Raw genomic sequence first — 20,613 nt, 5'->3', positions numbered from 1 at the left:
TTTAGAAAAGGCAGAGGAACCAGAGATCAAATTGCCAACATCCACTGGATCATATAAAAAGCAAGGGAATTCCGGAAGAACATCTACTTCTGCTTCATTGACTATGCTAAAACCTTTGACTATGTGGATCACAACAAACTGTGGAAAATTCTTAAAGACACGGGAAAACCAGATCACCTTATCTGTCTCCAGAGAAATCTGTATGCAAGACAAGAAGCAATAGTTAAAACTGGGCATGGAACAATGGACTGGTTCCAAATTGGGAAAGGAGTATGTCAAGGCTGTATATTGTCACCCTGCACATTTAACTTACATTCAGAGTACATAATGTGAAATTCCAGGCTAGATAAAGCTCAGGCTGGAATCAAGATTGCTGAGAGAAATATCAATAACCTCAGATATGCAGATGACACCACCCTTATGGCAGAAAGTGAAGAAGAACTAAAGAGCCTCTTGATGAAAGAGGAGAGTGAAAAAGCTGGCTTAAAACTCAACATTCAGAAAATGAAGATCATGGCATCTGGCCCCATCACTTCATGGCAAATAGATGGGGAAACAACGGAAACAGTGACAGACTTTATTTTCTTGGGCTCTCAAATCACTGTGGACAGTGACTGCAGCCGTGAAATTAAAAGATGCTTACTGCTTGGAAGAAAATCTATAACAAACCTAGACAAAGCAGAGACATCGCTTTGCCAACAAATGTCCGTCTAGTCAAAGCTGTGGTTTTTCCAGTAGTCATGTAAGGGTATGATAGTTGGACCATAAAGAAAGCTGCGTGCCGAAGAATTGATGCTTTTGAACTCTGGTGTTGGAGAAGACTCTTGAGAGTCCCTTGGACTGCAAGGAGATCCAACCAGTCCATCCTAAAGGAAATCAGTCGTGAATATTCATTGGAAGGACTGATGCTGAAGCTCCAATACTTTGCCCCCTCATGCGAAGAGCTGACTCATTGGAAAAACCCTTGATACTGGGTAAGATTGAGGGCAGATGGAGAAGGGGAGACAGAGGATGAGATGGTTGGATGGCATCACTACCTCAATGGACATGAGTTTGAGCAAACTCTGGGAGATAATGAAGCACAGGGAAGCCTGGCATGCTACAGTCAATGGGGTCACAAAGAGTCAGACATGACTTAGTGACTGAACAATGACACAAGTTTTGCAGAAGCAGGGACTCAAGGATAAACATCTTATGGAGTAAAAAACAAGGTCTTAGTGATTCTTGGCTTTTATGAGGTGAACACAGGAATTTTTTTAAAGATTGATGAAATACTAAAAGAGATGATTCTTCTGGTTGAAAGTGTAAGGACTTTCATAGTGGGGCTCATTTTATTCTTAAACTTGGACCAGAGTCTGTATGTGTGCACATGGTCCTGGGTGTTTATGTTCTGCCCTGGGTGTGCGTGTATGTGTACACACATGTGCCCACCTTGGGTGCACATGTGCCACCCCAGGTGTGTGTGTGCTCCCCCAGGGGTGTGTGTGTGTGTGCATGCACATGTGCTGCCCCAGATGTGTATGTGGTCCCCTTAGGGGTGTGTGTATGTGCGTGCGTGCACCTGTGCCACCCCTGGTGTGTGTGCATGCACACATGTGCTGTCACAAGTGTGTGTGTGCGTGCGTGCACATGTGCTGCCCTGGGTTTGAGTGTGTGTGTGTCTTCATGCTCTGCCCCCCATGTGTGTGTGTGCATATGTGTGGGTGTGCATGTTTTTACTGCTCTGGGTGTGTGTGTGCGCTCCCACTTTGTGTGCATGTGTGCACATGTGCAGACATGTGCTCCCCAAGTGTGTGTGCACGCATGTGTGCTGCCCATGGTATATGTATTTGTGTGCGTGTGCCCCCCGTGTGTGTGTGTTCACGCATGTGTGCAGATATGTGCCCCCCCAGGTATATGTGTGTGCTTTCTGCCCTGGGTATGTGTGTGCGCTCCCCCAGGGGTGTGTGTGTGTGTGCACATGCGTGTGGGCCCCCCTGCCATGTACGTGTGTGTGCTTGCTGCCCTGGGTGTGTGTGTGTGCAAGCATGTGGACACATGCCACCCCAGGTGTGTGCACGTGCTTTTTGCCCTGAGAGTGTGTGGTGTGTGTGCGTGCATGCTCCCCCAGGTGTGTGTGTGTATGTGTGTATGTGCTCCACCAGGTGTGTGTATGTGTGCGTGCCCCCCTCCGTGTGTGTGCACGTGTGTTCTTGCTGCCCAGGGTGCGTGCGTGTGTGCGTGCTTGCGTGTGTGCATGCTCCCCCAGGTGTGTGTATCGATAGGACGGGTGCAGCTCTGAGTCAGGTGCACAGTCCTCTCCTGAGTCAGCCCCAGGGTTTTGTCCCCAGGACATGCAGGGTTTGTGCCTTTTTGTCTGGTTGTGACGTGGGAGGGTCTCTGTGGGAAGGAGGTTGGACTGTGTGCAAGTGTGTGTATCTAGGGGGCAGGCCAGGCGGCAGCACCGCCCTTGCTCCCTGCCCCTCTGATGCCATGACCTGATCTGTGAACCAACAGAAGAGACTGACCCAGGGTCCGCCCCCATCCCCCGGACCGTCTTCCTTGCGTGTCTTCCTCACTCATCCTGGAGATGAGAGTCAATCAGGGAATCCTTTGGCAGAGGTGAAGGCTGGACTTCGCCCAGTACTGTGGGTGTTTGGTTCTTGCCTGAGCGACTGAGTTCCATTCAAGGGATGCTGCATATTCTGGTATGCATGTCACTCTAATCAAGGCCTTTCTGGATGTCTGCTCTGTGGCCAGGCTGGTAACTGGGGCTGCAGGAGCCAGACAGGCAAGGTCCCCAAAGCTGAGGGCTGGGCCACAGGTGGCCATGTTGGTGGGGGTGCTGCTTGGTGAAGACAGCAGGGGGTCACTGGGCTGTGGGAGGGGCCGCAAGAGGGACTTGCACTGGAGTTGGGTCGTCAGGCCTGGAGTGTGAGCCGGCCTCAAAGACAGAGGCGTGCAGTAGCATCTCCCATCTCACAGGGCTCAGGAGGGCAGTGCGGGGTGACCACGGAGCCCATGTCACTGGGAGCAGTTTCTGTTACCTGCACGAACCACATACAGACCACGCAGGCTTGTGGCCAGGGGGGTGTGGGTCTCTGCAGCGGGAGCACAGCTGTTGGTGTCCACCCTGCAGGTTCTGTTCACACAGGTGTCTGGATGGTCCACCTCAGTATCCGTGTGCGTGCTCTCCAGGGTTGTTTTCTCTCTTCAGCTAATGTGTGTGTTGTGAAGGTGGAGGGCACCCCTCATCTCTGCAAAACTGATGAAGTTGGAGAGATCTGTGTGGACTCCAATGCGACGGCGACAGCGTACTATGGGCTGCTTGGGATCACCAAAAACGTCTTCGAGGTTCCTGCGGGTCCCACAGCAGTGGCGGGAGGGTGGGTGAGGCATGCAGGAGTGTGGCCTTCCTCAGGATGCCTACAGCCCTGATGGACCCTGGGTGGCCTGGGGAAGCTGGCCTCGGGTCTGGAGCCGTTGGATCCTCGGGAGAATTCAGTGCCTTCACAGGGGTGGGAGGGGAAGCCTGGGCCCTGGAGGCCATGCTGGCAGGAGCCTGATGGAGGTCACGCCAGCCAGTAGGGCCTCTGGCCTCAGGGTGGGGTGGGTTGGGGTTGGGTGGGGAGCCTCATCCCCTCCTGGGAGATGTGGTGATGGCCCTTCTAGGACTGTTGTCCTCTGCGTTCTGTGCAGACTGTCCCGGTCACTGCTGGGGGCGCACCTGTCTCCGACCGACCTTTCACCAGGACAGGGCTTCTGGGCTTCATCGGGCCTGTGAGTGTGTCCTGCTGCCAAACCCGGGCACCAGCCAGGCTCAGAGCTGGGGAGGGGTCTGTTCAATGTCCACAGTGCCCAGGCCCCATGACGGAGTCCCATCTTGCCCAACCATCAGTGCTGTCAGGCTGGGGTTCCCTGTCCCTAGCCTTGAGTGCTTTACAGACTTGACCCTCGCTGTGTGCCCACCTCTGACCTTCCCTGCGCTGACGCCTGCTCTGGACGCCCCCTCATCCCCACTCTGGCACACCAGGCTTAGGGCCCCTTCACCCCGGGTCAGCCCACCTGTGTTTCCTGTCACTGTGGGCAGGGGGCCTGCAGGGCCTGTCTGTGAGTTACCTGGTCTGTGGGCTGTCGGGTCTCTGTCTCAGGCCCTGAGCCACGGGGCCTGCTGTGTGTCCTCTGCCCAACCAGCGTCCTTGCCTTCAGGATGACCTGGTCTTCGTCGTGGGCAAGCTGGACGGGCTGATGGTGGTGGGATTTCGCAGACACAACGCGGATGACGTGGTGGCCACTGCGCTGGCCGTGGAGCCCATGAAGTTTGTCTACAGAGGCAGGTGATGCGCGGGTCCCCTTGCCTCACCTTTAGGTTCCTTCTCCGCTTAACCCTCAAGAGGTCCCCACATTGGAAGGAGAGCCCAGTGCTGTGAATACGCAAAACCTAATAATTCCTGTACATTGGAGAACTTCGCAAAGAACAGGACGATGTTTGCAGGAGGATGCCTGAGTCAGAGTCCTCACCATCTGCAGAGTTCACGATTTCTTGAGGGTGAGACCCAGACCAAGGCCTGGGCACGGAGACTGGGCCAGCACCACCCAGGAGCTGTGTGCCTGAGGGCAGAACCTCAGGGATGCAGGCCGGAATGGAGGCCTTTTCCTGAGAGTTACCAGGGGCCTTGCTTTCCTGAGATCAAGTCAGTTTACCTTTCCTGCATGTGTCAGGCAGGCACTTCACAGGTTCTCATCCAGAGAGCAGATAAGGGGGCCCAGCTGGTCGGGGCCCCAGACGGCTGGGATGGGGAGGAAGGGCCCTGTCTGGCCTGTCCAGCTCAGGGCTCTTTGTCCTAGGGGAGGGGTTCCATTCCTGGTTGGCCCACTCAGCCACCTATTTCATTTTATTCTTCTCATGGGAGTGCTTCTATTACTCAAACAAGGGTGCCTGTGAGCCTGGCCAGAGCCTTCCTGTGAATATGTTGTTATTCAGTCACTCAGTTGTGTCCATCTCTTCGTGACCCCATGGGCTGCAGCACACCAGGCTTCCCTGTCCTTCACTGTTTCCGAGAGTTTGCTCAAACTCATGTCCATTATACCTTAAAGAAATCATCAGGGACTTCTGCCAGTGAGGGGTCAGCATGGCTGCCGGCCTTTGTCCAGGTTGGAGTGATGGCCGTGGGTGACTGACCACCTGGGGGGAGCCAGCTGGGCAGGTGGAACTGGTGGGTATGTGCATCCTAGAGCTGGGGCACGGGGCACACACAGAAATTGGAGGCACTGTTAACATAGGTGTCCACGGAGGGGACACTGGGTAGCCCGCACGTGCTCCTGGTATGTCAGGGAGACTGCCTGGCGTGGCCAACGATACCTGATGATACCTGGAGGTGACGCTGGCCTGGTGGCTGACTGGGTTGTGGGGTGGATGCATCTGTGGCTGGAGAGGTGACCTCTCTGCCTTCACCATAGAGGAGCTGAGCCCTGGGCGGATACCTGCAGGAACTATTGCAATGTGAGGTCAAGGCACCACAACAGCAGTTTTTCAGTAGGTGGAATAAATGTGGGGCAGAGGCGGCCGGGGAGGGAGCTGATAAGCTGGAAAGCCAGAAGAAGAAACTGCTCCAAAAGTGAAGAAATAGAAAGTCTAAAAGAAAAATTGAGAGAAAAGTGAAGCGAGCAGGGGTGGCAGGCAGACAGTAACCTCAGGGAGGGGAGGGGGTGCACGTGTGAACCTGCGGCTGGAGGAGGCAGCCACGGGGCGGGTCTCCAGCCAGGATATGCCAGACGCCCCAGAAGAGGGCCTGGAGCGAGAGGATGACGTGCAGTGATGTTTAAGGTTTTCAGAGGAACTTTTAGCCTAGATTTTAATATATGCATCCCAAGATGTCACTTAATTGTGCGGTTGCAGTGAAAATGGTCTTGGGTATATAGGTTTCAGAAGTTTTATAACAAAGACTGTTTTCGTGAAAACGCTTTCAGGTAAGGTACTAAGAGAAATAAGATGGGTGAAAATGAGGAAATGTTAATACTGGGTGAAGCGTGTATAAAAGAGAGTGTGTGGGTGTGTATGTGTGCATGTGGCACCTGTGTGCTCAGTGGCCAGAGGAATGGGTGAGCAGGTAGGTCCATGAGGCCCAGGGCTCACGTGGCAGACATGCCAGCTACCGGTCTTGTGAGGGAAAAGAATCTACTCAAGTCTAAAAGAAGAAAAAGGCAACACACAGAAAAGGTGAACATGTCGAATTCTTCAGTAAGACACGAAATACAAGTCCACACACGTCAGTCACAGACGTGAGCAGAGTCACGCACGGGGAGAGATTTCATCAGCTGCACTGAAAAATTATGTAATTAATGGATCTTCTGGATACACATTTTTACATGAAGACATCATCGCATGGCTTAACGTTACAATTAAGGAGAAACTTCTTTAATAGTGTGAGCCTTGTTTTTTCTCTGCACCCAGGTTCTGTCTGCTTTGTGAATGTAAACTCATTTTTCCACATTGGAGGAAGTTTGGTTCCTTTTATGTTCTGTGGACCACGTCTCCCTCCAGCCCCACCACAGTTTCCATCTCATGGGGTGGAGTATCCGTGCCCGATCGTGCTGGGTGGTCATCGCTTCCCTTCCTCCCCCAGGATTGCAGTGTTCTCCGTGACAGTGCTCCATGACGACCGGATTGTGCTGGTGGCAGAGCAGCGGCCTGACGCCTCCGAGGAGGACAGCTTCCAGTGGATGAGCCGCGTGCTGCAGGTGGGCGTGGGCCCACGGCTCCACCGGCCCTGGGGTGTGGAGCAGGAACTGGGACCCGCTGGTGCCATGTTTCCAGCAAATGTGTACTGTAGCTGGAGGTGTTGCCCAGAGGGGTTCCGGTGTGTCCCACCTCGTGAGACCCACATGCTGCCACTCCCTGCACATCCACATTCGTTTCCTTAAGTACTAATAGCATACTAGTACTAATACTAGAAGCAGAAAGTCTTTTGCGGGGCTGGGAGTGAACTTTGCCTTCAGTGAAGAGCACAGACTATACGTGTGGTCAGGGAACATTGTTTACTTAGCTCACTGAGTGTAACTTACACATGGAAAGAGCGGATTTGCAGAGGTCCAGATTGTTGAATTTTGACAGGTGTACATGCCCCGGTAACCACAGCTAAGAGCACTCACACCATTTGGGGAACCACCAGCTGCTGTGTGTTGGGGGCTGAACTCTGACCCCCCTCAAGGGCATCCTACAGCCAAGTCTCAGTGTGGGCTCCTGATCCGATTGTCTTCCTCAGTGGCGCATTCATGAGGTTCCTTGTATGTGCGTCAGTGGCTCATCCCTTTTTATTGCTGAGTTGTGTTTCCTTTGCTTGTTTTTCCATATCTTGGTGACACTGGGTTGTTGGTTTGGGGCCGTTATGGATAAGGCTGCTGTGGACAGTGTTGTCTGTCCAAATCTCTGGGTGAGTTCAGTCCTGGCAACTCTCCAGAGAGCCCCCTGGTGTCCCACCAGCTTCGGGCAGTTGTGTGGCGTGTGCTCGGCCTCGGCCCCCGGGGTAAGGACACGCCTATGAAGCAGAGCAAGTCCAGCATCAGGGAGACCAGAGAGCCCTGAGTGTCAGAGGACCAGTTTTTCTACTAATGCTGATGTTTATACTTAGTGAAGATGTTTAATGTTTCATTGTGAAATATTACTAATATACCAGTCATACAAAGAAGAGTATAATAGCACCCATGTGTCCACCGTCAGCCTCAGTCAACACTGACCAGTCCAGGAACCATCTGCACCACACCTGCCTGCCCAGCTTCTCCTTCAGGAGGACTTTGAAGCAAATCCCAGACTCAGAGGTTTTACCTGTAAATTTTAGTATTTATTTCTTTAAAAAAGGAGTACCAGTATCACATCGTAAAAATCAGCAATAACATTTTATTGGGATTTGGGCTTCCCTTGTGGCTCAGCTGGTAAAGAATCCGCCTGCAATGTGGGAGACCTGGGTTCAATCCCTGGGTTGGGAAGATCCCCTGGAGAAGGGAAAGGCTACCCACTCCAGTATCCTGGCCTGGAGAAGTCCATGGACAGTATAGTCCATGGAGTCGCAAAGAGTCAGACATGACTGAGTGACTTTCACTTTTATTGGGGTATGATTGACAGGTAACACTGTGTTAGTTTCAGGTGTCTAGCACAGTGATTTGATATTTGTATATATAGTGAAATAATCACAACAGCACGTCTAGTTAACATCCATAACACAGCTACAGAAATTTTTTCTTGTGATGAGAACTTTTAGGATGTAGTGTTATCAAATACACTCCAATACACGACCCAGCATTCACTGTGGTCCCATGCTATACACGGCATCCCCAGGACTTGTTCATCTTATAACTGGAAGTTTCTCCCTTCTGACTCCCTTCACCCATTTCTCCTACCCCCACCCCTCACCTCTGCCAACCACCAATCTCTTCTGTCCAAGAGCTCATTTTTTTGTTGTTTTTAGCTTCCACATGTAAGTGATCCTATGGCTTTTTCTGTCTGATTTATCTCACTTAGCACAATGCTGTCAAGGTCCCTCTGTATTGTTGCAAATGGTAAGATTTCATTCTTTTTTATGGCTCAGTAATATTCCTGTGTGTGTGTACCACAGTTTCTTTATCCATTAATCCATTGATGGACACAAGAATATTGGCTGTTGTCAATAATACTGCATTGAACATAGGGGTGCATATATTTTTTCAAGTTAGTATTTCTGTTTTCTTCCAATAAATACCCAAAATTTTCTGAAGAACCTCCATACTGTTTTCCACAGTGGCTGCACCAATTTACTTTCCCACAAACTGTGCACAAGGGTTCCCTTTTTCCACACCTTCACCTAGTCCTGTTGTTTCTTGTCCTATTGATAACAGCCATTCTGATGGGTGTGAGATGGTGTGTTGTAGTAGTTTTAATTTGCCTTCTCCTCAAGATTAGTGTGGAGAAGGCAATGGCAACCCACTCCAGTACTCTTGCCTGGAAAATCCCATGGATGGAGGAGCCTGGTAGGCTGCAGTCCATGGGGTCGCTAAGAGTCAGACACGACTGAGCAACTTCACTTTCACTTTTCACTTTCATGCATTGGAGAAGGAAATGGCAACCCACTCCAGTGTTCTTGCCTGGAGAATCCCAGGGACCGCAGAGCCTGTTGGGTTGCTGTCTATGGGGTCTCACAGAGTTGGACACGACTGAAGTGACTTAGCAGCAGCAGCAGTATTAGTGATATTTAGCATATTTTTATGTCCCTCTTGTTGTTAAGTTGCTAGGTCAAGTCTGACTCTTTGCGACCCCATGGACTGCAGCACACCAGGCTCCCCTGTCCTTCACTATGTCCAACAGTTTGCTCAAATTCATGTCCATTGAGTGGGTGATGCTTTCTAACCATCTCATGCTCTGCCGACCCCTTTTCCTTTTGCTGTCAGTCTTTCCCAGCATCAGGGTCTTTTCCAATGAGTTGGCTCCCTGCATCAGGGGGACAAAGTATTGGAGATGCAGCATCAGTCCTTCCAATGAATATTCAGGAATTATTTCCTTTAGGATCGACAGGTTTGATCTCCTTGCAGTCAAGGGGATTCTCAAGAGTCTTCTCCAGCACCACAGTTAGAAAGCATCAGTTCTTCAGCACTCAGCCTTCTTTATGGTTCAGCTCTCACATCTGTACCTGACTACTGGAAAAACCATAGCTTTGGCTAGATGGACCTTTGCTGGCAAAGTGATGTCCCTGCTTTTTAATATGCTATCTAGGTTTGTCATAGCTTCTCTTCCAAGGAGCAAGCGTCTTAATTTCACAGCTGCAGTCACTGTCCTCAGTGATTTGGGAGCCCGAGAAAGTAGAATCTGTCACTGTGTCCATTTTCCCCCATCTATTTGACATGAAGTGATGGGACCAGATGCCATGATCTTAGTTTTTTGAATATTGAGTTTTAGCCAGCTTTTTCACTCTTCTCTTTCACCCTCATTAAGAGGTTCTTTAGTTCCTCTTCATTTTCTGCCATAAAGGTGGTATCATTGCATGTCTTGAGGTTCTGGATATTTCTCCCAGCAATCTTGATTCCAGCTTGTGATTCATCCAGCTCGGCATTTTGCATGATGTACTCTGCATATAAATTAAATAAGCAGGGTGACAATATACAGCCTTGACATACTCCTTTCCCAATTTGGAAACAGTCCATTGTTCCATGTCCAGTTCTACTCTTGCTTCTTGATCTGTATACAGGTTTCTCAGGAGACAGGTAAAGTGGTCTGGTTTTCCCATCTCTTTAAGAGTTTTCCACAGTTAGTTGTGATCTACACAGTCAAAAGCTTTAGCATAATCAGTGAAGCAGAAGTAGATGTTTTTCTGAAATTCCCTTGCTTTCTCCATGATCCAACGAATGTTGGCAATTTGATCCTGGTTCCTCTGCCTTTTCTAAACCCAAACTTGCACATCTGAAAGTTCTCAGTTCATGTAGCTCTGAAGCCTAGCTTGAAGGATTTTGATTGTAACCTTATGAAATGCAAAATAAGAAATGAGCATTTAGCATGAGCATGATTGTACAATAGTTTGAACATCTTTGGTGTTGCCTTTCTTTTGGATTGGATGAAAGCTGACTTTTTGCAGTCTTGTGGCCACAGCTGAGTTTTCCAAATTTGCTGACATATTGAGTGTAGCACTTTAACAGCATCATCTTTTAGGATCTGAAATAACTTGGCTGGAATTCCATCAGCACAATTAGCTTTCTTTGTAGTAATACTTCCTAAGGCCCACTTGACTTCCCAATCCAGGGTGTCTGGCTCTAGGTGAGTGATCACACCATCGTGGTTATCTGGGTCATTAAGACTTTCTATGTATTCTTGCCACGTCTTCTTAATCTTTCTGCTTCTGTTAGGTCCTTACCATTTCTGTCCTTTATTGTGCCCATCCTTGCATAAAATGTTCTCTTGATCACTCCAATTTTCTTGAGATCTCTCATCTTCCCCATTCTGTTGTTCTCCTCTATTTCTTTGCATTGTTCATTTTAGAAGGCCTTACCTCTCTGTGCTATTCTCTGGAACTCTGCATTCAGTTGGTTATATCTTTCCCTTTCTCCCTTGCCTTTTACTTCATTCCTCAGCTATTTGTAAAGCCTCCTCAGACAACCATTTTGCCTTTTTGCATTTATTTTTCTTAGGGATGGTTTTGATCACTGCCTCCTGTACAGTGTCACAAACCTCCATCCATAGTTCTTCAGATACTCAGTCTACCACATCTAATCCCTTGAATCTATTTGTCACCTCCATTGTATAATCATAAGGGATTTGATTTAGGTCATACCTGAATGGCCTAGTGGTTTTCTCTACTTTCTTCAATTTAAGCCTAAATTTTGCAATAAAGAGTTCATGATCTGAACCACAGTCAGCTCCAGGTCTTATTTTTGCTGACTGTATAGAGCTTCTCCATCTTCAGCTACAAAGAATATAATCAGTCTGATTTCAGGATTGACTATTTGTTGATGTCCATGTGTAGAGTCATCTCTTGTGTTATTGGAAGAGGTGTTTGCTATGATCAGTGTGTTTTCTTGACAAAATTCTGCTAGCCTTTGCTGTGCTTCATCTTGTACTCCAAGGCTAAATTGCCTGTTACTCCAGGTATCTCCTTACTTCCTACTTTTGCATTCCAATCCCCTGTGATGAAAAGGATATCTTTTTTTGTGTTAGTGTTAGAAGGTCTTGGTGTTAGTGTTAGAAGCATAGTGTTCCATGCTGAACATAGAACTGTTCAGCTTCAGCTTCTTTGGCATTAGTGGTTGGGTCATAGACTGCTGAGTCACTTCAGTCATGTCCGACTCTCTGTGACCCCATAGACGGCAGCCCACCAGGATGCCCCGTCCCTGGGATTCTCCAGGCAAGAACACTGGAGTGGGTTGCCATTTCCTTCTCCAATGCATGAAAGTGAAAAGTGAAAGTGAAGTCGCTCAGTCATGTCTGACCCTCAGCAACCCCGTGGATTGTAGCCTTCCAGGCTTCTGCGTCCATGGGATTTTCCAGGCAAGAGTACTGGAGTGGGGTGCCATTGCCTTCTCCTAGGATTACTGTAATGTTGAATGATTTGCCTTGGAAATGAACTGAGATCATTCTGTCATTTCTGAGGTTGCACCCAAGAACTGCATTTCAGACTCTTTGGTTGACTATGAGGGCCACTCCATTTCTTCTAAAAGATTCTTGCCCAGTAGTAGATATAATGGTCATCTGAATTAAATTCACCCTTTCCTGTTCATTTTAGTTCACTGATGCCTAAAATGTCGACGTTCACTCTTGCCATCTCCTACTGACCGTGTCTGATTTACCTTGATTCATGGACCTAACATCCCAGGTTCCTATACAGTATTGTTCTTTACAGCATCAGACTTTACTTTCACCACCAGACATGTTCATAACTAAGCGTCATTTACACTTTGGCCCAGCCTCTTCATTGTTTCTAGAGCTATTTCTCCGCTGTTCTGCAGTAGCATATTGGATACCTTCTGACCTGGGGACTCATCTTCCAGTGTCATATCTTTTTGGCTTTTCACTCACGTAAGAATATTGGCGTGGTTTGCCATTCTCTCCTCCTCTGGACCACATTTTCTCAGAATTCTTCATTCTGACCCATCTGTCTTGGGTGACCCTGCATGGCATGGCTCATAGCTTCATTGAGTTACGCAAGCTCCTTCGCCACAACAAGGCCATGATCCCTGAAGAGATATGTACCTCTCGGCCATCTTGTATGTCTTTTTTTTTAAAGATTTGTTTATTTTTCATTTTTCGGCTGTGCAGAGCCTTCCCTGCTGTGCGTGTAGGCTTTCTCTAGTCTCACTGAGCAGGGGCTGCCTGTTGATGCAGAACACAGGCTCCAGTGCATGGGCTTCAGTAGTCACAGCTTGCAGGCTCTAGAGAGCAGGCTTAATAGTTGGGATGCATGGCCGTGGCTGCCTCATGACATGTGAGAGCTTCTCGGGCCAGCGATCGAACCCATATCTCTTGCCTTGGTAGGCAGATCCTTACCCACTAGAGCACCAGGGAGTCCCTTATGTCCTCTGTGGAAAACTGTCTGTTCAGGTCCTCTGCCCATTTTTTAATTGTATTATTATTTTCCACTGTTGAGTTGTATGAGTTCCTTCTATATTTTGGATTTTAATCCTTACCAGATGTATTTTTACAGATCTCTTCTCCCATTCGATAGATTCCTCTTGTTTTGTTGGTGGTTTCCTTTCCCGTGCAGAAGCCTTTTAGTTTGACATGAATCCACCTGTTTATTTTTGCTCTTGTCTTTGCTTTTGGTGTCAAATCCAAAAAACCATCACCAAGACTAACATCAAGTTTGCTGCAGCCTATGTTTCATTCTAGTATCATTGTTTCAGGTCTTGTATTCACGTCCTTGGTCTGCTTTGGTTTAGTTTTGTGTGGGGCGTCCAGTTTCTCCAGTGCCATTTACTGAAGGCCCTCTCTCTTCCAGTTGTCTGTCCTCGTCTCCTCTGTGATAAAGCAGTAACTGTGTGAGTGTGAGATAACTCCTGGGCTCCCTTCTGCTCCATCGACCCATGGTTTTTGTGCCAGGTCCACCCACACTGCTTTGATTACTGCAGCTTTACGACGTTTGAAGTCAGGGGGCGTGACACCTCTAGCTTTGCACTTCTCTCTTAAGACTGCTTTGGCAACCCAGGGTCTTGTGGTTCTCTGCAAGTGTTAGGAGTGTTTATTCTAGTTTTGTGAAGAATGTCATGGGTATTTTTACAGCGATTGCATTAAATTTGCAGATGACTTTGGCGTAGTATGGACTTTTTAACAATACTAATTCTTCCAATTCAGAAACTCAGAATGTCTTTACATTTAGTTGTGGTTTTTTCAGTTTCTTTCATCAGTCCCTCACAGTTTTAAGTATACATGTGTCCCTCATCTCCTTGGTTAAATTTATTCCTGAGCATTTTAGTTCTTTCTGCTGTAATTAAATATTTAGTCACTATTCAGATTTCCCAAATTACCTAATGTTCAATATGTTTGTTAAACTTAGGATCAAAATAAGGTAAAAACTGCACTTGGTTGGTCCAGGTTTTTAATCTTCTTTAATCTGCACACTCTTCCTTGTTTTATTTTTCTTGCAGTTTGTTTCCTGACAGGTTAGCCCAGTTCATCTCCCAGTCTGGGCTCTGACAGTTGTGCCTCGTGGTCCCGTCTCTGTACTCCTCTGTCCACTGTGTCACTGGGTAGATCTTGAAGCCTGGTCAGATTCGGGCTTGATTTGCTGGCCAGGGGCCTCATGGGAGGTAGATAGTCTGTCCACTGGCTTGGTAGGGCTTCAAGGGAGGGGAGGCATTTCAGTTCAGTCATTTCTTGCTCATTGGTAATGCAGCTGCTTTGAAAGTGTCTTCTACAAAGAGGGCTGTGTCCTCTGAAGTCACCAGGGGACCTGGATGGACGGTTGTGCAGGAAAGTGAGATCCAGGGTTGATTTCTGGATCCTGCACTGGCGTCATGGAGTAGCTCTGGTTTTTGTCTCCCTGTGAACTAGTGGTTGTAGTAACTACATTTATATGTCAGTGGGAGCCTCTCTGGATTGGCTCCTGAGTCCTCTCGACACACCTCTGGGTTCTGAGGGGTCACATGGAGAGCAGGAAGGTGGATGCCAGAGGGTGGTGGGGCATCTCATGTCCCAGACCCAGCACGACTGGGACCCACGGGGCCCTGCTGCCTCCAAGAAATGGACTTGGGACCACAGTCTGGGCAGTGGACAGAGCAGGAAACAGACAGAGCAGATCCTCTGCCTGTAAGATCACCTACACCCTGAGTTTATGCTGCTGGTTCCAACTCAGGTTTTCCTTGACTCTCCGACCTTTCTCCATATTGAAAGGTTGCAATAATGATGACTCCAGCAGAAGTAATCATGTCCTGATGCCACGCTGCACACCCTCCAGTCTCCATGTAACCTCTCAAGTGTGAGGTTTCGAGCACAACTTAGGATGTTTTTACAATTCTTTTTGCCAATAGGGTATATCCCTCTAGGATGGAATCAGTCAGATTGCTGTGTTTAAAGTCACTTTAAGTAGATTCTGTCTGAGGGATGTGCCAACCTGATCCACTTCGATTGAGTTCATTTGTTCTATTTTACTGTCAGTTGTTAGGGATTGGTTTTTAAGTTTTAAGTTTTTTGGACATAAAATATTTACATGGTTCCAACTCTGAAAGCAAAGTGTATTCAGAGGAGCCTGGCTTCTGTACTCTGTCCACACTTCTCCCACAGGAAGTCAGTGTCTGCTTTGATGGCTTTTTCTAATGTGAGCAGTTACAGATTTGTGTTGGAGTGCGCACATGCACACGTGTGTGTAAATGGTAGGAAATGCACACTTGTCTCACCGTGTTTCTCTTAACGTCCCAGAGGTCACGGTCTGCTTGACCTTTGGGTTTGGGTGTTCTGGCCCTCCTGTAGCTCCCAGCCTGGAGCTGGTCGCATGTGCTCAAGCGCAGGCCCCTGTCTCATGCTCCCTCCAGGCCATCGATAGCATCCACCAGGTGGGCGTGTACTGTCTGGCCCTGGTTCCTGCCAACACCTTGCCCAAGGCTCCTCTCGGTGGGATTCACGTTTCTGAAACCAAGCAGCGCTTCCTGGAGGGGATGCTGCACCCGTGTAACGTGTTGATGTGCCCTCACACGTGTGTTACCAACCTTCCCAAGCCTCGGCAGAAGCAGCCAGGTTAGTGCGCGCCACAGCACGTCCGCTGCATCTGTGGACAGCAGCGGCCACGCTTGTGTTTAAGGGCGCGGGCCTGCTGAACCCTCTGTCTCTGGGGTTGGAGCTGAGAGCCAGAGTGAGCAGCACAGCAGGCCAGTCCCCGCCTCCTGCTCCCTGGAAGGAGCACATCCCCACCCTCCACTGTGGGGGGCCCACCTGGCACTGGATGCGGCCTGGTATCCGGGCTGTGGAAGCTGCACAGTGGCCCCAGGGGCACGAATGATGCCCCAGAGCAGACTGGGAGCTTGGAATCTGAAGAGCCGCGGAGCGGCCACCACAGCCAGCCGTGGGGGCCAAGGGCGCTGTGCGTGCTGCTGCCCAGCACTGTGATCTGCCACAGCAGCCAGGCAGTACCTGGGAAGCCCAGCACATGGTCAGCTTCCCTTCCCTGGGGGAACTGGGATGTAAGTCTTAAGTAAACGCCAATAACTTTTGTTGATTATTAAATATATAAAATAACCATTAAGTGAAGCACGTTTAATCAGTAAAATAATGAAATGTACTACGAGTTTAGCTGTGGCTAAGGTTGGGATATTCGCCTCGTGCTGAATATGTTAATCGGGTTCACTTCTGAGAGCGAGGTTCTCTCTGTCACTAAGCACGACCCTCCTCCCTGGTTCCTGACCCTGTATTGTAGTGAAGAGTGAGTTGCCTGCCCATTCAGAAGGTTACCTGTCAGAGTCATCGGTCCTCACTCAGGTCCCCTCGTGTTCCAGAGGTTGGGCCTGCCTCCATGATCGTTGGGAACCTGGTCGCCGGGAAGAGAATCGCTCAGGCCTCAGGGAGGGAGCTGTCGCACCTAGAGGACAGTGAGCAGGCTAGGAAGGTAAGGGGGTTGGAGGGGAGGGTGAAGAGGTCCCTGGGAAGCCATCAGGCCTGACCCTCCCCAACCCAGGGGTGGGGTGGGGGGAGGTGGCACCTAGGAAGCCAGCGGCCTGACCCTCCCCACCCAGGGGTGGGGTGGGGGGTGTGAAGAGGTGCCTGGGAAGGCGCCAGGCCTGACCCCTCCCTGCCCCTCCCACAGTTCTTGTTCCTGCCTGACGTGCTGCAGTGGCGGGCCCACACCACCCCCGAACACCCGCTGTTCTTGCTGCTCAATGCCAAGGTGAGGCGGGCACTGGTGCAGTGGGACGTGCTGCCCATGTGGGCGAGGGCCCATGTCACACTCCAGCCATGTGCTCAGGTCTCACTGGAGGACAGCACTCCTTGACCTCCAGGCTGTCAGCTGGTGTCACATTTGTTAGTTGCTGAGTCATGTCCGACTCTCTGTGACCCCATGGACTATAGCCAGCTAGGCTCCTCTGTGCATGGCATTGTCCCAGCAAGAATACTCGAGTGGGTTGCCATTTCCTTCTCCAGGGGATCTTCCCGACTCAGGGATTGAACCCAGGTCTCCTGTGTTGCAGGCAGACTCTTTACCGTCTGAGCCACCAGGGACGTCTGGGTGGTGTCATTCTTTCCATGAAAACCTCAGCTTCCACACAAGCCACAGTCACATTTCTGTGGGTTTGTATTTAACAGGGAAATTCTCATTACCTTGTATTTCGATTATGAAGAGTATGCTTGTAAATAGGGCTTCCCTGGTGGCTCAGATGGTAAAGAATCTGCCTGCAATGCAGGACACCCGGTTTCCATCCCTGAGTCGGGAAGATCTCCTGGAGAAGGGAATGGCTACCCACTTCAGTATTCTTGCCTGGAGAATACCATGAACAGAGGAGCCTGGCGGGCTTCAGCCCATGGGGTTGCAAAGAGTTGGATACAACTGAGTGACTGACACTTTCGCTTTTCACTTTCATGCATATAAATTCTCCTAAGTAAACTAAAAACAAATGTTTATTGTGTAAAAAGTACTTTAGATCTTCTTCCTTTGTTTGTAGCTGTAACACAGCAAATACGGCTTACAGCCCTAATCCTAGTAACTTTCAGTGGGTGTTACATGGTACCAGGAGCTTCTCAGGTGTAAAGGAGAAACTGTAAGTTATGGGCCAGTAGACAAACTATGAAAACAGAGAGTAACCATGACTACTCTTCATGACTCACTGTTAGATGTGTCCTGGCCTGGGAGGACGCGTGTGCTCTGACGTCTTAGCAGCACCAGCCTGGTTCTCAGAACTGCTTGCTATTGGCCACTGTTTCTTCATTCAAAAAATATTAATCAATATCTGCTACATACACAATGTTAAATAAGATAAAAAAAAAAAAGACCCCTGTTCCCCAGTTGCTGAAGCAAGTCTTCCTGCTAGAAAACCAGTGCTCAGGAGAGGTGCTATCTTCTGCTCACATGTATCCGCACACCTGGACAGTGTACTGGAGACGTTTGTTTATGATTGATTGAATTCCAAAGCCAGTAAGTAGCATTGACCAAGATAAAGTCAGCTTGCAGGAGAACCTTAAGATAGGAGCAGCCGGAGCTCTAAGGCAGGCGAGGCTGGGCGCTGGGTTTACCCTCAGTGTGTGCTGGGGGGCTGGACATGAGCATGAGGGTATGATGGGGTCTCCAATTCTGGGTGATTCCTATGGGTTGTGAGAGGGTGAGGATGGGAGCAGGGGGCCAGGGCCATGGTCCAGGCACAAGTTAGCCATTCAGATGGGACAGGGGCTGTGGATGAGTGTGAGGTGTGGTTGGAGGCAGGCTTGTGGGATGTGAGGGCGGCCTAGGGGAAGGCCAGGTGTCTGTGCAGAGGGGGTGTTTCCCAGGGAGGAGGGAGCACCGATGGGAGTGTGCAGAGATGCCACCAGGCCTAGAGTCGCCAGCAGTGCTCACAACTATCTCTGTAGCTAAGCTTGGGAGGGCCCCCCAGATCTTTCTAAAACCTTGTAGATTTTTGCGTTTCTTCTGGTTTGTCAGCCTCCTCAGGTTTGAATTGTCCTTAGGACCTGAGCATGTGCTGGCCTTTGACCTGGGAGGAAGCCTGTGCCTCTGCAGGTGGTGTCCCTGGCATGAGGTGGCCCCTGGCCTTGGGGACTGGCAAAGCTCTGGGCCTTTGAGCTCCAGTGTGTGCCCAGTGTGGCACTCTGAACCTCAGCTTGGGTGTGAGGAGTGAGTCTGACCCACCATGCGAAGCCCCCAGGTGTGTGTGGTGGGGCCCCAGCTGAGGAGGGGTGAGAGTTTAGATGCTCCGCCGGGCCGTCCTGGAGGGTGGTGATGGTTAGGTAGGCTCAGTGGCACTGTGATTCTCCTAAGGACCGAGAGCATGAGCTCAGACAGGTCGGCAGGGGGAGGGAGGGCTAGACTGGAGCTGGTCCCAGCCCAGCTGTCCTCTGCAGAGACCGGGTGTGGGGCAGCCCTACCAGCCTCTCGCCCTCCCAGGCTCCCTGAAAGACCAGCCTGTGGTGACCCAGGGCTTGGAGCTGGGGGGTGGGGCGACTGAGCGTGTGTCAGGGTTCAATTCAGGGATGTTTGTTTACTGCTTACTGTTTACTTATGTGTGTTGATGTCCAGGAAAAGGGTTGCTTCTAGGGAGGGAGGGGATAGAATTGGAGGTGTATGTGGAGTGGTAGTGATTTATTTTATAAAAGAGACATTGAAACAATGTGGCAGAATACTAGGTAATGAAAACCTGGATGGCTCCTTGTCACATTATTCTTGACAGTATTTTTATATGTAAAATATTTTATCATAACAGCCGAAAGGGCTCACCAAGTCTGCCTGTGGTAGACGAGCAGTCTCTGAGGAGGCAAAGGCCAAGGAGACAGCAGGCAGGGCCTGGGTGGCACCCATCCTGGCTCCTGGCCACAGGTCTCAGACGGAGGCTGTGCGTGGAGTGTCCAGAGTTCCCCACCCCCGTGCCCTGGCTCAGCGTGCCCATGATTGCTTTCCTAGGGCACAGTCACCAGCACCGCAACCTGCGTCCAGCTCCACAAAAAGGCCGAGCGAGTGGCCGCTGCTCTGATGGAGAAGGCGAGGCTGAGTGCCGGGGCCCATGTGGCCCTGGTCTACCCTCCAGGTAAGACCCGTGGCCCCCCGCGCATCCACCCTCGCCCGCCCTCTGTCCATGTCTGTACCCTGTGAGCGCCCGTGGCGAGCTGTGAGTCTACCCCGCCCGTCTCAGTGCAGCCTGCCTTCCTCTTGCTCTTCCAACCAAGCTGTTCTTTCCCTCCCTCCCCCCACCCTGTTTTATTACCAAAAATAAAGCAACCAGGTCAAATGATGGATCTTTGGCTTTCCCATCCCAACCACCTGCTCCATCCTCCTGAAGTAGCCTCTGTCCTGACCTCCATGGTCATCATTCCTCCCATTTCTTTATAGTTTGACCACCGCAATGAGCAGCTTCTGTAACCTGCAGGCTGCCCTCTTTCCATCTCTCCCTGGGTCCTGAGCATCCCTGCTGTCTGGAGTGGCTTGTGTATGCCGGGTGGCTGCTCCTGGGCTCCCAGGAGGAACCCCGCATCAGACTCACTCCCCTTGCAAGACCCTGAATGTCCTCGGGTGCTTCCTCCTTTTGTAGAATTAGCACATTAGCTCCTATCGATGACCTTGTCCCACCTTCATTAACTCCTTAGCGGTCACTAAACGGTGGTGTGTTAACTCTGACCAGCCATAAAACTAAATAGACACTTCCCCTGAATAGGATCTGGTCACCCAGTGGTAGAATTTGCTGTGAAAAGTGGGATGCTGCGTCTTTGCTGCTGTCAGTGAAATGAGCTCTGTGCCCTGTCGCACTCCCGTGGGAGCTGCTCCTGGGCCCTCGGGTGTGACCTCCTGTCCTGACCTTGCCTCCTGTGTCGGCTGGAACTAGGTGCCTGGCCAGTCCTCCATGGAGCCTGGTGTTGACAGCACCAGTCTGGGCACTAGGAGCTCATCCTTCCTGGGCTGGCCGCTGTCCCATTAACCCTTTCTGTGATCAGAGTTCCAATTGGAAAATGAGAGTCATAGCTTCTCTTAGAGGCAGTGTCTCCTGAGTTCATGCTGT

At 50.1% G+C, this 20,613-nt stretch overlaps 1 protein-coding gene across 5 annotated transcripts in view; it reads left to right on the top strand.

Moving 5' to 3' along the window:
* The window catches only part of DIP2A (disco interacting protein 2 homolog A), a 120,909-nt gene that overhangs the window by 81,656 nt on the left and 18,640 nt on the right, over positions 1-20,613 (top strand). For all 5 annotated transcript variants that reach the window (XM_070377777.1, XM_070377773.1, XM_070377767.1 and 2 more), the window contains 8 exons: positions 3,197-3,333; positions 3,679-3,759; positions 4,189-4,316; positions 6,606-6,720; positions 15,460-15,661; positions 16,417-16,526; positions 16,725-16,805; positions 19,524-19,647. In XM_070377777.1, the coding sequence (XP_070233878.1) occupies positions 3,197-3,333; positions 3,679-3,759; positions 4,189-4,316; positions 6,606-6,720; positions 15,460-15,661; positions 16,417-16,526; positions 16,725-16,805; positions 19,524-19,647 (978 nt within the window). The remainder of the gene's footprint in view (positions 1-3,196; positions 3,334-3,678; positions 3,760-4,188; positions 4,317-6,605; positions 6,721-15,459; positions 15,662-16,416; positions 16,527-16,724; positions 16,806-19,523; positions 19,648-20,613) is intronic.

This window comes from Bos mutus, chromosome 1 (assembly GCF_027580195.1).
Source record: "Bos mutus isolate GX-2022 chromosome 1, NWIPB_WYAK_1.1, whole genome shotgun sequence".
Lineage (NCBI taxonomy): Eukaryota > Metazoa > Chordata > Mammalia > Artiodactyla > Bovidae > Bos > Bos mutus.
This window is presented reverse-complemented; position numbering and strand designations above follow the sequence as displayed.